This window comes from Sylvia atricapilla, chromosome 8, assembly GCF_009819655.1.
Source record: "Sylvia atricapilla isolate bSylAtr1 chromosome 8, bSylAtr1.pri, whole genome shotgun sequence".
Classification (NCBI taxonomy): Eukaryota; Metazoa; Chordata; class Aves; order Passeriformes; family Sylviidae; genus Sylvia; species Sylvia atricapilla.
In genome coordinates, this window is record NC_089147.1 from 2488819 (window position 1) to 2504988 (window position 16170).

At 43.4% G+C, this 16170-nt stretch overlaps 1 protein-coding gene and 1 long non-coding RNA gene across 3 annotated transcripts in view; one reads left to right on the forward strand and one right to left on the reverse strand.

Annotated features, from left to right (window-relative positions):
- Positions 1-16170, forward strand: part of LOC136363954 (uncharacterized) — a 465017-nt gene that overhangs the window by 39728 nt on the left and 409119 nt on the right. The window lies entirely within an intron of this gene.
- Positions 1-16170, reverse strand: part of DOCK1 (dedicator of cytokinesis 1) — a 269993-nt gene that overhangs the window by 3458 nt on the left and 250365 nt on the right. For both annotated transcript variants that reach the window (XM_066323421.1, XM_066323420.1), the window contains exons 50-51: positions 13164-13317; positions 8697-8842 (exon numbers count right to left, since the gene is read on the reverse strand). In XM_066323421.1, the coding sequence (XP_066179518.1) occupies positions 8697-8842; positions 13164-13317 (300 nt within the window). The remainder of the gene's footprint in view (positions 1-8696; positions 8843-13163; positions 13318-16170) is intronic.

A 16170-nucleotide genomic window follows, 5' to 3' on the forward strand; every position in this document is an offset into this window, starting at 1 on the left:
ACCAAAAAAAAGAAACAATTTAAAATCATTTAGAGAGAGAACTAACTCACAGTTTACTATTACACACACATTATAATTAAACAGTTATAATTAAAATATTCCAAACAGAAACGCAGAACGTTCAAATACACATATTTTAAACCACTTTCTCACACCAGAAAAGCTTCCCCAGTTAGGATCACCAGCTAATTCGACCAATTAAAAAAAGCCATTATGGAAATTAAGCCTTTTTTTTTTTTTTCCTCATGTTGAAACACCCAAACGATAAAATCTGTTGCAGGCGGAGCAGGAGAACCCTGCCATTTGCAGGCAGGTTTTCCCAGCGTTTTGGTTTCCCAGAGGCTGTGCTGCAGTGTCACAGCTCATCAACACTTCTCTGCCTTTGTTTTTTTCCCTAAGATTCTCCCCAGTCAGAGCCTTTTGTTCTCCTCCAAGCCCAATGATCCTTTTCCAGTTGTTTGCTCCTGTCCTGCCTCAGCCAGCCCAGCTCCAGCTCCAGCTGCTGCCTCCACACGGGCACAGCCTGACAAGCCCTGCCCAAATTCCTTGGTCACCTGCAGTGCTGGACAGAATTCCTGCTGGTTTGTCAGGAGCAGGACGATCCTGGTATCTCAACAACTGAGAAACCCCATGGAAATGAACAGAACCAAAACTGGTCCTTTTTTTGTCCCCAAAAAAAAGAGAGGACATCTCAGTCTCTGCTCAGAGCAGCTCCTGATTGCAGCAATCCCATGACTGGGAGTTTTCAGAGATGAGGAAGAGTAGAAGAAAAACAACCTCTAAGGTAACTAAATACATCTCCCAAGCAGGTTTGAAGCCAGTGTGGAGTTAAAATCTGAGATTTCACCAGACGGTTTTGCTGACCACAGACTAAGAAGAAAGCTTGGAATGCAAACTGGATGAGCCAGGCAGGCTGGATTTTGGCTGGAATCCCTTTCCTGTATCACACCTGGACAGCACCGCTTCCCAATCCATTTTACACCTCTCCTCATTCCTCCCAACTCTCTCCCCAGGCAAAGGAAGAGGGATCCCAAACGAAGCCATGCCCTGAGCTGCTCTCTCCAATCTGCTCCATCTCCATTTCCCAGCCCCTCCAGCAGCACCACTGCCCTTTCTGTCTGCTCCCAGCTTCCTCCTTGGCTTCAAAATTCTCTCTGGCACCGTGGAAATCCACTGGGTTTGATCTGCTGCTGAGTGAGAATCTCTGAACCAAAAGTGCGGCGGGAGCCGTGGTGCCAGCCTTGGAAAACTGCATTTCCCTGCCCGCCTGGAAAAGAGGGATCCACACGTGCCACTGGGGACAGGGGACAGTGGTGGCCTCGGCAGCGCTGGGGGAACAGTGGGTTGGATGATTTTAGTGGCCTTTCCCACTCTAAATGTGTCCATGATTTCCCACAGCAGGCTCCAAACGGGGACAACTTGTTCCCGACTTCCAGCGGGACATGATGAGCTCTGAGTCAGAAAAGTCAACAGATTAATATGAAAGACAGGTAAAATAAAAATTTTGGTTTTTTACTACATGCAAAACTCAAGATTTTGTTTGGTTTTTAATTAAAATGTCGCTGCTGATCTGCCTCTGAAGTGTTACAGCCAGAACAATTAAATAGTTCCTCCACCTGAGCAAATTCCCCTTCTTAATTTGGTACATTAACTCCTGAATTCCTGCTAGGGCACCTGAATAAGTGTCAGTTGGGATCTGGAGATTCCAAAACCTTTGAAAACTTGCTTAATTACAGTCTCCTGTATCCAGGCAAGGGCTCTGGGAAAGCTCTGGGAAATGCTGGTGGTCTGCAGAACATCCAGCATCTCACAGAGCTGACATTCCCTTCAAACTCCATCAGCCACGTGCCCCTCAAAAACACAGCACAAAATATAAACCTCTCCTCTCTGCTTTGCTCTCTTTAACTTCATAATCATCACCAGGAAAAAAATAAAAAAAAAAAAAAAAAAAACAAAAAAACCCCAAACTCTGCTGATAGCATCATTTGTGCAAATCCATTTGGAATTTAAATAACACTCTATTGGCAATAATTCTCAATTCAATTAGATCAAAGGCATTTCTCAACCAAATGAGCCCCTTCATATTGATCAGAGAACAATCAAATCAGCCCTGAAAACCTGGTTCTGAAAAGCAGAGACAATGCAAATACAATGAGAAGAAGCTAAATATATATGCTATAAATAACAAGCTCAAAACCTACCCGAGCTCAGAATCTGCAAGCAAATTAGGCAGAAAGAAATAGCAGAGATAGGTAGATAATTATTATAATTGAATTTACAATTTCCATTAGAAAGTCGGATAAATTTAGCACATGTTCATTTATATAATAAGCTCCCAATGAATATATTAAGCAGGATGTGCCACGATGGTCGGGGAGGCATTGTTGGGAATTTTGCAAGACAAAACATTCCATTATGGAGCTGGGGCAACTCCAAACCATCGCTACCAGGGCTGATCCCGTCCTTCCTTTTATCCCAGGACAAGAAATTCAGCCACATTTCCTCCCTCCCTTTAACACCACACTCACAGAAATCATGATCAGGCTTATAAAGTTCATTTTTGCTGCGCTTCCCCCTTAGAAACTTTGCAATAAAAATAGAGTTTGCCTTGATTTTGGAGTTAATTAAGACTGTCTTTGCCGAGTTCGTGTTGATATCTCGGTGGTTAATTGTGAACCTGACTCTTCCCTTTCCTTCCTGACAAACTGACAGAGGCTGCTGCTTCACATCCCAACCGCTTTTGGGCAGAATCCTTGACTCAGGGGTACCTCGGGGAAGCAGAAACCTTATGTAAAAGGCACATCTGCAACACAGAAACAATCTGTTCCTTCTGCTTCAGACATGAAATTGCTCTCATTTGTTTGCTGGGTTTTGGTTTTTTTTTTTTGTCTTTCCCCGATACAGAAAAGAATCAAGTTTAAAAACATTTGTCTGTGTTCTCTCACAGAGAGATATAAACTGCACGGCACCAGGCGTGTTCGGGATGTAGTAAAAATCAATTACAGCAGATGAGAAAATGCATTTAGTTTGGGTTTTTTCTTGCTACTCTGAAGCAGAAAAATGAGAGACGAGTTGTTTTTTTTTTTTTTTTTTTTTTTTTTTTTGTTCAGAGAATGCTGTTAAAAGAAACGACTACCAAAAAAATCAAATAGAATTTGATTCTCCAAAACCATCCTTGTGGCACTGCACGAGATTTCTTCCTGTGCAAGGAACTCTTTTCCTTTGAGATGCAATGGCCATCGATAGGACACGCTCTGGAGATCCAGTGAGGAGCACTTTGGCTGCCAGGATTAAGGGATCTAATTAGGGCAGCAGAAATGGGATGTAAATAGACCATCAGCCACCCAGGACTGTGAAAATGCTTTCAGACACTGAGGTGTTCCTTCAGCACGGAGCTGAGATGCCTGACAACAACCTGCTTATTTCATATCTGCAATGAAAAATAACACTGGAGGGTGAGGCTCTGGCAGAGTAACTCTCCCGTTCTGAAAGAGGCAGCAGAGAGAACAGCCCAACTCCACTAATGGCAACCAAATTACAAACAGTTTAAGCTAATTGGATGTTTGACCCAGGGAGCAAAGTTCTGTGGAAAATCCAGCAGGTAACTGATGGGAAATGACTCTTTAGCCCCAGCTTCATCCATCATCTATTAGAGTCTCATTTGACTCTGGCACAGCCATTACCTGCCCTTGCTGGAGTGCACTGGCATCAGGGAGAGGGATTTGAAGGGTTTCTCTGCAGAGATTATTCACTGTGTTCCCATCCCTCAGCCCCTCAGGGAGAAATGCTCCAAAATGGGCAATGTAGAATTGCTCCAGGTCAGCATCCCAGATCAAAGGGGCTCCTCTGCTCTGGACAGGCTGGGAGAGCTGGGAATGTTCACCTGGAGAGGAGAAGCTCCAGGGAGAGCTCAGAGCCCCTGGCAGAGTCTAAAGAGGCTCCAGGAGAGCTGGAGAGGGACTGGGGACAAGGGATGGAGGGACAGGACACAGGGAATGGCTTTGAGCTGACAGTGGGGAGATTTAGATGGGATTTGGGGCAGGAATTGTTCCCTGGGAGGGTGGGGAGGGGCTGGGATGGAATTCCCAGAGCAGCTGTGGCTGCCCCTGGATCCCTGGCAGTGCCCAAGGCCAGGCTGGACACTGGGGATTGGAGCAGCCTGGGACAGTGGGAGGTGTCCCTGGCACTGGGTGGGATTTAAGGTCCCTTCCAGCCCAAACTCTGATGGTTCTGTGACTCTGCCCTGGATTTCTGTCAGGGCTCTGCCTGGGGGATGCTCCTGTGGGGGACAATGGCAGTGGATGAGGGCAGGGCTGGACCTGACAGGGGTCTGCACCCCTCATTCAGGGAGGAGCTGGGGCACAGCTAAAGCCACTTTCCCTCCGTGGAACCATTTCTCCATGTGGACACCATCAAGATTCCTGCCCACCCTGGATGATAACTCCATTCCCCAGAGCTGCTTCCCCGCTCCAGTCCTGCACAAACAGAGCTCAGGAGCGGTCAGTCAAACCCTCAGAATTAGCTTTACAGCCCAGACTGACCCTGTTCTCCTCACGGAAGGGCCAGGTCCTGCAAGGGAGACAAACCAGCACAGCAGAATGGCACAGGGCATGTCCTGAGCCCCTGTGCAGGACACAGCCTGCCCCAAACTGGGCCAAGGGAAATGTCACATGTCTGGGCACAGAGCAGAACACAGATTTCACTCCAAATCCTGTAAAAAGCAGTGGCAGTCCATTGACTTGAAGACTTATTAAAAAGTAAATGGATTTCTCAGAAACTCTTTGCTCAGCAACGTCTTAACCCACCAAAGAGTGAGGGACTGGCACAGGAGGAAGGGCTTGCAAGGATTCCCATCCCCAGCAGGCAAAAATAAATCAGATGGCAAATAAACCCCGTAATTTTATTTAATTTTCTTTCTTCGGGGCAGATTGTCCAAGTTCTCCTGGAGCTCTGGGAGCCCTGGGGGCCATTCCCTGGGCAGCCTGAGCAGTGCCAGCACCCTCTGGGGGAAGAGCCTTTCCCTAAAATCCAACCCAAACCTGCCCTGGCACAGCTCCAGCTGTTCCCTGGCTCCTGTCCCTGCTCACAGACAGCAGAGATCAGAGAGGAGCTGTGGGCTGCTATTGCAACCCCTCAAGTTGTGCTCCCTAATTCCCTGCTCCTCCACAGTTCTGCGTTTGCAGCCGCTTTGTCCCTGTCCACAAGAGGACAAACGCATTTGCTGAAGCCCTTTAAGGTCAGTTTTTGCTCACTGCAGCTGATACAAGAGAGAATTTCCAGCATTGCAGCACCTGCATTGCAACACATGAAAAATCCCCCTGCATTGTGCCTTCTGTGTGTTATATCATATATATATATATAAATCTGAATATATCATCCTGCCTTATCACAATAATCCCCACATCACACAGAGTCAACCCGAGGCTGTTCTGCTCCTCCCAGGCTTCAGCCACGTCCCCCTTCCACCTGTGCTGGATTGATGGAGATGTCCCCATCCCAACCATTATCCCATGCTTAGGGAGTGTTATAGCCAATATTAGCAACCCAAGTGCTCCTTTGTCTATTTTCTTTGAGCTCCCTCCCTGCTCTGAATACTAAGCAGGAGGTTGATTTGTATGCAAGGGTGAGGATGAACCCATAAAGAATGATAAGTGCCTAAAGGAATCCCTTGATGTAATAATAATCCTTGCAGGAGTCGTAGATTTCTTTTCTTTTTTTTTTTCTTTTTTTTTTTTTTATGTTCCCATATATTATTAAGGACATTTTTAGCCGAACAAATCACAGGGAGCAAGAAAATATCTACAAGGGTCTCGGAGTTAACAAGGACTAAGGGACAATCAGGAAATGATAATGAGGTGATCACCTGGATTAAAGACTTCAGGTAGACCAAGGTAACACTGGACTCTGAATATCTGAGATGGCTGTCTCATAAATGAAATTATTGCCTGCAGTTTGACTTGGAGCATCTGATCCCTTCCTGGCTGCCTGCTTTTGAGTTCACTACAGCACTTTTCCTGCCTTTCATAACCCACTGCAAGACAACCAGAGTGAAAAGCACAATCATTCCTCACACGGGGAGATATTTCCAGTTTAAAAGCTACTCAGATAATCTTATCTCTAATAGGTTTTACTGATTTTTCTTCACTGATACAACGGCAGGGTAATTTAAAAGATGATCAGTTTACCAGGCAGAGAATTATCCAGTTATGAATTATGGAGCTATTTGACCCATGAAACATAAGTCATTAAAACTGTGGAGTGGGATTTAATCACGGCAGCAACGAGAATTTACCCATCTGATCTTTCATGTCCAGCACTGCTCATTTTCTTGATGTTCTTTAAAAGCTTCCTCCCTACCAGCCTGATGAAACAAGGGCACAGAGTGATTGTTATAAGATTAGAAACCTTCTCCAAAATCAATTCCAAACCTAATCCAGAATCTGCTGAGGTGGAGGGGAGCTGCAAGGATCATGAGCCCCACTCCTGGCCCTGCACAGGACAGGTGGCTCTGGGACAGACCTGCTTTAGATCCTCCTGCCAGGCTTTGAAACCACATTCCAAGGTCTTGGAAAGCTTATAAAAACACAGATGCTGAAGAAAACTTTGGGCACTTAGATAAGAAGATGTAGCCTCTATCTGATTGCATTTCTTAGCTATTGAACCCTGATGCCTTCAACACCAGATGTTGAAAAATGGGGTCTGTTCCTACAGAGACAAAATGTAGTAAAAAAAAAAAAATAAAAAATGAGAGGAGCCTGAGCAATCAAGACTGGAAAGAGCAAAAATATTAAGAGCTGAATAAAACTTTGCAAAAAAAAAAAAAACCACGGGAGCATATTGGTACTATTTTTATGAACTCCCATTTAATGATGTGGAAATGCTGCTTGTGGCAGGTACAGGAGCTGCACAAGGTCACAGAGCAAATCAGGCTGAGTTATCTCCAGGTCTGGGCTCCCAAAATCACACCCCCACGGCATTTGGGAGTTGTACAGTAACTAAAAGCATCTATCCCCAGAGTGGAAACCCCTTCCAAAAGCCTCTCCAGTCAGGAAAAAAAAACCCTGGCTGCCAGGATTTTATTTCTTATCATTGTTTAATACTTTTTAGCTAAAAACTGAACTCATCTTAGCAATCCTGAGCTACTACCACAGCCTGAACCTTGTAGTACATCACAGAAAATGAATTTACTACTCTGGAGTTTATGCAGGAAAGGAGTTGAAGAAATGTGAATCCTAATGTGAATTTCTCAGCTTTCTTCCTGAAGATGGATTCCTTAGACAAAGCTCCTGGCAGCCCTGCTGTACATTCTGTAATTTTCCACTTAGAGGTCTGTATTCAGGACAAATGAGAGCTGGCCCCTGAGACAGACGCTGGGGAAATGGGTTATAAGGTTAGAAGTGCAGTAAAGTTTGAGGGAAATGAGAGGAAAAGTAAAAATATTGACTAAAATGATCCAGCCACGGGCAACAACTATGGGAGGGAGGATGGGAATTGAGAATTTTTCAGCATATGCAAATAAAGAGTAAAACACAGAGTTTTGAGTATCTCTGTTCACACTCCTCAAGTTACTTCTGTACCTGTTGAGTTTTTTTTACCACTCAACCTGAAATGGTAAAACAATTCAAAAAAAAGTCAATTTCTGCAACACCAAAGGTGTAATTCCAACCATGGGAAAGCTGGACTCGTGCACTGGGACAATCTGTGTTAAACACAACTATTCCCAGGGTCAAACCAAACTCCTGCCTGACTCTTCCTCCACTGAGATTAGAAATCCCTTTCTGTCCTCATAAATTTGTCTGGAAAGCAACAGAATTTCAGTGGAATAGTGAAATTCAGAGGAGTCCTGGCTCACACCTCTGCAAACAAAAAGGGATGACTTCCCCTGGGAAGTTTTGACAAAACAGCTCGGTCAAAATTCGGCATTTCAAAGTCAAAGAAAAACTTGTGACCTCGTGGGGGTCTCACTGCCCTACTCTCATTTGATTGGTAATAAATTCAATTATTTTCCCAAATTCAAACCTGTTTTGAGGGCAAAGGGTGAATGAGCTCTCCCTGTCCTTATCTCAACCCATGAGACTTTCATTATATTTTTCTCTCCCTGCCCAGCTGAGGAGGGGAGTGATGCAGCATCTTTGGTGGGCACCAGCCAGGATCAACCCTCTACACCCCTCAAAATGTATTTTTTTTTCCCATAAAGAAAATAAAAGGCATTTCTCAAAAGCGCTGCTTTAAACAAAAAGAACCACATTATTTTTAAAAGCTTCCAGCTACAGGAAACAAAGATGAAAAAGCGAATTTTCCTCAGAAAGCTGCAAACCCTGTTGATGATGAAGAGTTCCTGAGCTCCTTGCCTCAAAGGGGACACGAGTTTGCCTCAAGGAAAATAAATGAGTGGTGACTGAACGCTGGAGCTGCAGGAAGGCAAGGTGGCAGCTCCATGTTTTATTTCCTTCCCTGACACAGGACTGAAAGGCTTTAAATCCAATTTGCTGCTCCTGCTGGTTAAAGCTCCCTGCCCAACAGAGCTGCCAACATCTGGCTCGCAGCTCCCCAGAAGGAATCCAACATTCCCTTGGGTGGATCCTCGAGAACACGACACCATGGATCAGCTGAAGGATGCAGGAGCAGTATCCCAGCTCCCCTGGGATGGCTCAGGGAGGAACAAAGAGCTGCAGGAGGGTTCACTGGGCACTCACCCGTTGGTGGGCAGGGGGGGACGTGGTGGGGCTGATCAAGTCCTGGCTCTCCAGGAGGTTCCCGTAGTCAGCCGTGCTTCCTTTGAGGGGCAGAGGAGGGGGAACGTCGGGGTTTTCAGAGCTGGACATCCCATTGAGCTCCAGATCTGCAAAAAACAACCCGGCGTTAACTCTGCCACCAGCTGAATCCTGCAATTCCACAGTGCTTTGGGTTGGAAGGGACCTCATGGACCATCCTTGGGCAGCAACACCTTCCACTACCCCAGGCTGCTCCAAGCCCTCTCCAACCTGGCCTTGGATTCACTTTAAAATACCCTCAAAATACTTTGAACAACCCCCCGGTTTTAATAAAACACAATTTTTGTTTCGCATTTCCCACCAAAATATTCATAGCTTAGCAAATGTAATTTTCCCACCTTCAAGCTCGCCTTGGACATTAGAACGCAATAAAAAGTTTTGCAAAGTGCACGAAGGAAATATAATCTAGCTAAGTTTTATTGACTTTCTCCCAGTAAAATAAAAGCTCCCTGTTAATAAAATGCACAAATGAAAGCCTGGAATTAAGTACATCTCTCTCCAAAACTTTCAGGCTCCAGGTAACTATAACAGATGAGCAGCCATTAGCTGTTGAGTAAATAAAATCACGCACGAGAAAGTACCAAACATTTATTATTTCTGTTTGCTGGGTAGAAAATTCCCTTTTCTTAGCAGATAAATCCTCTCAGGTATGTGGTGGAGAGGCAAATAGCCTGAGGGACAATAAAGTTTATTGAGGCCTGAGTGATACATAGGTTTTTGGGGAGAAATCCCCCCACGGTGTATTTCAGGGTAATTCAGCCATTTTAATTCAAGTCATTTTAATAAAACTCACTGTGATCTCTACGAGATGAGAAACTGAAATGATTTTTTTTATTTTTTTAAGAAAGGAGGGAATTTTATTTAGGAAAAGGGAATAAAAAAGTGAATTTTATTTTACTGGGGTGATTGGTGAAACAAGAGAGGACTTATTTATGCAGATGTTTTTATTGCAAAGCTCATACCAATATTTTATTAAAAATGTGATTTTGTTGTTGTCTAACATGGCCTCTCACAACACGATTTAACTCTAAGATGGCTCTATTGATTTGTCACTGAAAACTTCAATTTTACTCCTCATCTTTCCACCTGAACTCTTGACTTCACTGAAAAAAGGTTATTTTCCATCCTGGGACTCCACATTTTCAGTGGCTTCCTCTCCATTAGGCTGAAAAACATTTGTCCACCAGGACCTGAATTTCTCACTGCTTTTTCCATTGCTCTTGTTTTTTATCCTTCCCTTTCCACAGAGAGGACCTCTCCATTCCCCAGACATTCCCAGGAGTTTCCTTCCTGGATCTCCAAGAGAATCTCCTTCTGCTCAGCTCATGGGATTAAAACTGCAGCTGGAAAACCCCATTGTGCATTTTGTACCTAAAGACTGATGCTGGGAATGAACTTCCCTGTCCATTCTGGATGAATTCTCCGTCCATTCTAAAGAACTCAGGAACCTGAGATCTTTAATGACACAAAACAACTCCTTGGCACAGGTCCTGCACATCTCCCCCACTACTTAACATCTGTATCTTAGCTAAATATATTTATATCTGGATTTGGTTTTTGGTTGGTTTTTCCATGCAGTTTAGGATAATACAGGGAAATGACATTTTTCTTTCATGTGTTTAGTTAGAGCTTTAGCAAAACCTTGAATCCTGCTTTGGAAAGAGAACCCTTTCCATGTTTACTAGAAGAAATCTGTGTTTTTAGGTCTCTTTGCAAACATTCCTTGGGAAACTGAGTGGAATAACACACAATTTCCCAAAATTAAAGTAACTGTCACCCCCCTGAACACTTCATCTTTGCATTCTACACGATATTTTAACTCACAAGATTTAACTTCTTCCATGATAAAACTTTTAACTTCATTTAAGCCAAGGTGCTCCCCAGAGGATGGTGAGACCTATTTTGTTAGGGATAACCCAAATCCCGTTTCTTTTACCAAATCCTTGGAAGATCCATGGAAAGGCAGGTTTTCAGGACTCATCTGAGGAATGTTTTCAGCAGAGCTGGAGAGGAAACAAGGTGTGGAGGCAACTCTGCTTGAAGGACTTGGATGGAATCAATTGTCCATGCAGTTGTGTCCTCTCTGCTTCTTCCCCTTTCCTTACATTTCCCTACATTTCCCTGCTCCAGCTGGAATTTCCTGCAGCCTGTCCGTGGCACCTTCCCAACCTCCTCCTGATGAAGGCATCAATAAATCCCTGCAAACGTGGGCAGAGCATTTCCACCCACGGGAAGAGCTCATAAAACACACCCCAGCAACGTGTTTGCATTTATCTGGCAACTGTTCAGTGCAACAACGAGATTCCATCCTGAAAAACAACGATTTGCCCACGTCTCTGGTCTTTCCCAGAGTTCAGTGAAATCCAGGGAATATCTGCTCTGCAGCAGAGACAGGTATTGAGCAAAAGCTTCAGGAATTCTCAGTGTTGTCCCAAGAAAATCTATTTGCTGCAGAGCTGTTCATTTCCCTCGCTGAACTAAACCCCCCCAAAGCTGGTCACTACACACAGAATCACCCCAAATGTCTCCCATTATTCAGTGAAATTCATTATTCCAGGTGTTCACCAGATGAGTGTGCTCTGAGTATTTATTCCTTGCTCGACATCTGCCACTGGCAAGATCTTGGAGCTGGCAAAGGATCAGTTAAGGGACCCTTTTCTCATCTTGCCCTAATGATCACATTTTATACTCCCTGCTCCTAAAGTACCAGCTAACAGTCAGCCAGGATTGCTTAGCAACACATTAACTGTGCTTTTAGCCAATCTGGGCTCTGAAGGAACTTCTTTATCCTCGGAATTCCTAAAAAAATTTATCACTGTAATTCCTGAAATGGTTCAGGACCGGTGCAATAAGCTGATCCTTTTTTATGTAACACCCACCCAATCTCTAGCACAAAAATATTCTCAGAAATACCTGGTAACTTCAGACAGTTTTTTAAACAGAGAAATCAAATTAAGTGTTAATAAAATGTACATATGAACAAAAAAAAATCCAATTAAAATATCTTTTGCAGGAGTATATATCGTCTAGTTCTCTGTATTCCCAGCTTTTAGCATACTGGTAGTTTTTTGGCTATAAAATTGTAAAGAAAGTGAGAGTTACGAGTTCATTATAATCAAAATATTTGCTTGGGCTGTCTGGCTATTTAGGAGAAAAAGTTTTAAAGTACCAAAACCAGTAAATAAAGCAATGACCTTGATGGAAAGAGATTTTTTTCTGAAGACTAAATCATCTCTTCTCCTTACTAACACTGAACTCTTGACCACTGGAGTAGGATTTGAGTACACGTATCAAAAAGATCTTTTTTTTTTTGATATTTTTGTCACCTGCTGGCAGCTGCAAACTCTGAATAAGAGGTTTTGGGAAAGAGCACTGGGAAAAGAAATAGGTGTTGGATTACACCCAGTTCTGCAATAGGGCTTGCTGCAGACTGAAGCAAACAGATGATATTTTACAGAAAAAACTGAGTGATAGATGTCAATGTCAAACAAAAACTACTTCAAAAAGCCCCAACCTTTATTTTCCCTTCTGGCTTGTACTCCCAACGTATCAAAGAGAAGTTTTTTAAATGTACAATTACAAAAAAATATTGCTTTTTAAGCCTTTATGCTCCAAAACACTCAATATGGGATTAAGTACAACATGAATTTTTGACTGTTACTCTACACCTAATTAATTGTTAATGATTACTTGAAAAGAAAACTGTTTCAGTGCAAGGATTTCGCTTGCTTTGGTAAAACACTGAATTAATTTTTGCTGGCAAAGGCAAGAGGTTCAGTAATACCCGGTGCAAGAAACACCCTGGCTGTAGGGATGCATTTCCCACACCCAGCAAGTGTTTCCCATATAGAGAAAAGTTTGAGAGTCACCCCTTAAGGTAAAGAACCCAGAAATTTCCACTCCCTGCTGACAGAGATTAGCTCAGGGGCATGGATTGGGCTGAGTGTAACTCAAAGCCCCTTGGTGACCTTACTGGCTGCAAGGCAGGTTATCCCTCCTGGAACAGCCAGTATTTAGGGAGAGGCACTAAGGAAGTAAATTTTACTTTGGAGTGTTTCTATCAGGGTGTCAGAGGTTTTCTCCGATGCCAGTGCGTGGCTTATCTTTTGTTTTCCGTAACTTTGGTTATTTTGATTTTTTTTTTTCTTTATTAAACCTTTTGCTTTGCGAAACACCTCTGAAGAGCAGTCTGGCCCAAATTAATTACAGCCATTTCTCTGCAAAGGCTGAGCCCCCAGAGACTGACACATTTACAGGTGGTTCATCCCTCCGACCGCGCGTTAACCCGCATCACCTGGCGACCCGGCGACTCAAACCAAGGCGTGAGGAAAGGCTCAGGAAAAGCATTTCCCAGGCTGAGAAGGGGTTTATTTCACAGGGAAGACTTACTGGGCTGGATGCCAAAGGCCAGTTTGGCACGAGGGGTGACGGGGGGCGGTGTGAGCTGGGCGCTGGGCGGCGCCGGGGACACGGAGAAGCGCCGCTCGCTGGACATGACGTTCAGCACCTGGCTCTTGGGTCTCTGCGGCCTCAGAGGGCTGATCTGGGGACAAACCACACAGCGTTGGGGAAACGGGACACTGACACAATCAACGTGACTCCGACAGAAATCCATTTCATGTTTACACAAAGACACAGGTATAATTCCTAGCACGACACGTACAGGGGTCTCTCAATTGGCTAAGTCATCAGGCACACATCTTTCAGGGCACCCAATTGCTCAAGTGTCCATCACCACGTTGTGTGTCTTGTATCTAAGTTTGGCATTTCTTGTAGACACTTTCCCAGGCTCTCCCTCATTATTTTTAGGCCCGTTGTTGTTCCCGTAGCCTTGACCAATCCCTGAGAACTCTGAAAAACAAGACTGCAGGTGTCTTCTTATCTACAGACAGTTTGGCTGGTGCAGGGAATGGTCTAAGTTATTCAGATACACTGCTCCATGTTGGAACTCTGAGAATTTCAGACTTTCTGTGCTGACCCCCAAGCAAACACTGCATTCCTCCTGAGGCTGCCAAGGCTCCCAAAACTGAGTGACAGCACTGGGATTGTGGGTGTGTGGTTTGAATAGAAGTGTGGGATATCACAGGGTGGGAAACTCAGAGTTTAAGGGTTTAGAATATAGTGATAGATATATAAAATAAGATGGAGGTTTTAGGGCAGAGGCTAAGTTCTTTTTCACCTTCTCCTCCATGGCTCTGGGTGGTGTTTTGTAATTGGGTACAAAAATCCGCAATGCGGGCCACGGGTGGCTGGTTATTGGGTTAAAAGTAAAAATAATTTCAGTGTCATTTCATAATTGGACAGTTTGTGTTCAAAAGACCTTGTAAAGAGATAGAGCCATTTTTCACATTGTTAGGTAGAACTCACAACCTGTGAGACTGTAATGTAGATGAGAATTAATAAACACCTGATTCCGAACATGAACTGCACCTCTTGAGCATTTAATCCCAGCTCTGACAAAAAACACAATAAAAACCCCTCAGAGATGGGCAAGGAATGCAGAGAAACAAGTGTCAGAGCTGGAAATGCCATGGTTTGATGCTCAACAGGACGAGGGCAGTGCTAACAGCCAATATTGCTGATTCCCAGCTCCAGGGTCTTCCCTTCTCCCAGGGAATCACAGCTCCTCACAGCCTGGCCTGGTTTGTTTGGTGAATTCCCCAAACACTTGCTTGGTAACACCTGAGGAAGTCTCATACCACATTATACAGCACTCTAAATCTTTATTTTTCCACACACAGATCTACCTTCCTTACTTTCCTGTTAAAATTTCTCTCCTTAATTTGCAGGTTTGACTCTCTCCTGATGAAGACATCATCTGTCCAGAAACACTTTCTTCACTTTCTTGGTGGCTCCTCACAGTGCTTATATTTAATTCACTGAAATATCTCTCTCTCTCTCTCTCTCTTTTTTTTTTTTTTTTTTTTTTTTTTTTTTTTTTTTTTTTTTTTTTTTTTTTTTTCCCTCTGGCTGCTTCATATTCCATTCAAATTTTCCATCAGGAACCCTCAAAAGATATTTGTAATCTGATGGGCAACTCATGCTTTAGTTAAGGCAATTCTTTTTATTGAGTTTAATTCCGAGTTCTACTGATTTCCCCGTTCACCACTCCCACGGTAACAGGAATCACAGAGAAAAAAAATGAATTTCAAACAGATCCCAGAAAATGGAGCAGCAGCCTGAAGTTAAGAGGGGAACTACTCCAAGGTGCTGCACTGGGCTAAAATAGAAAGTGCCAGCAGCAATTCAGGCTTTTTCAAAGGATTTAGTAATTTCCCAATGTTGGGGTTTTTATGAAGTATGTTGGGAAGGAGAAATCTGAAATTTTCAGAAAACAAACCCTAAAAGGCTTTGCATCAAAGGTTGTGCCCGGGAGACCCTTCTACAACAAATGAATGACCAAGAAATATAGACCTGGTTTTGGAAAGTTCATCAAGACCTCAGGGTGACTTCTAAGAATTATTTTTTTTTATACTGAAAATCAAATCTGTAGGATTTGATATTTAGGTTTTCCAAAGGTTTCTGCTTTCCACATCCTTTAAATTGTATTTTTAGTAGAAAGGATCAGCAAAGTAATCACTTTTTTCAGGTAACAATTATATAACAATTATAATTATATAACTATAATTATATATTATATAATTATAAAAGATATAATATAATTATAAAAAAATATCTAAGATAAGATAATTTTAAAAAAGCAACTAAGGAAAACACGTTAATTGGTGAGGGAACCCCACCAGAATAAGAGAAAAGCCAACTGGAGGCAGGTCCCCAAGCTACCCCACTCTGAATTTACTGAAGTAAATATGAACTCCTCCTGTGATTGACAATCCTGGGCCTCCTCTGCAAGCCCCACATAAATCACAGATCTGCCGAGGAATATGAGCTCTTGGGAGGCCACCAATCTATAACGAAGCCATCGCTAATTTCTCCTGGTCTAACGAAGGACAGATCAATGGTGAGTGATGTCAGGCACCACCAAATCAATAAAACACAGCCTGTTCTTCTGATTTCCAGCAGCAGCCTTCCAGGGCTCTGCTAACTACCTGGCCTCAGAGCTGGGCTTGCTCTCAGCTCCTGGCATCAAAGCACTAACAAGGACAATTTGTGTTGAAGAAGCTGATGTGATGCTTTAAAGGAGATAATAAATCTCTGTGATACGATGAAGATATTCCTGATCATCTTCACATACTCAAGTGCTTCATTTATCTTTGTTGTTTTATGTAATTAAGGGCCTGGGCTTTGATCAGTCAATAAATTCATGGCGAGTGCAGCAAAATTTGAGGAAGAGTATTTAAATTATGCAGTTAAACAGCCTCTGAATGCTCCTTTTCCATGCAAATCTGAAAGTTCCACGAAATAATTCTGCAGTTTCAGAATTTCCCCGTGTTGT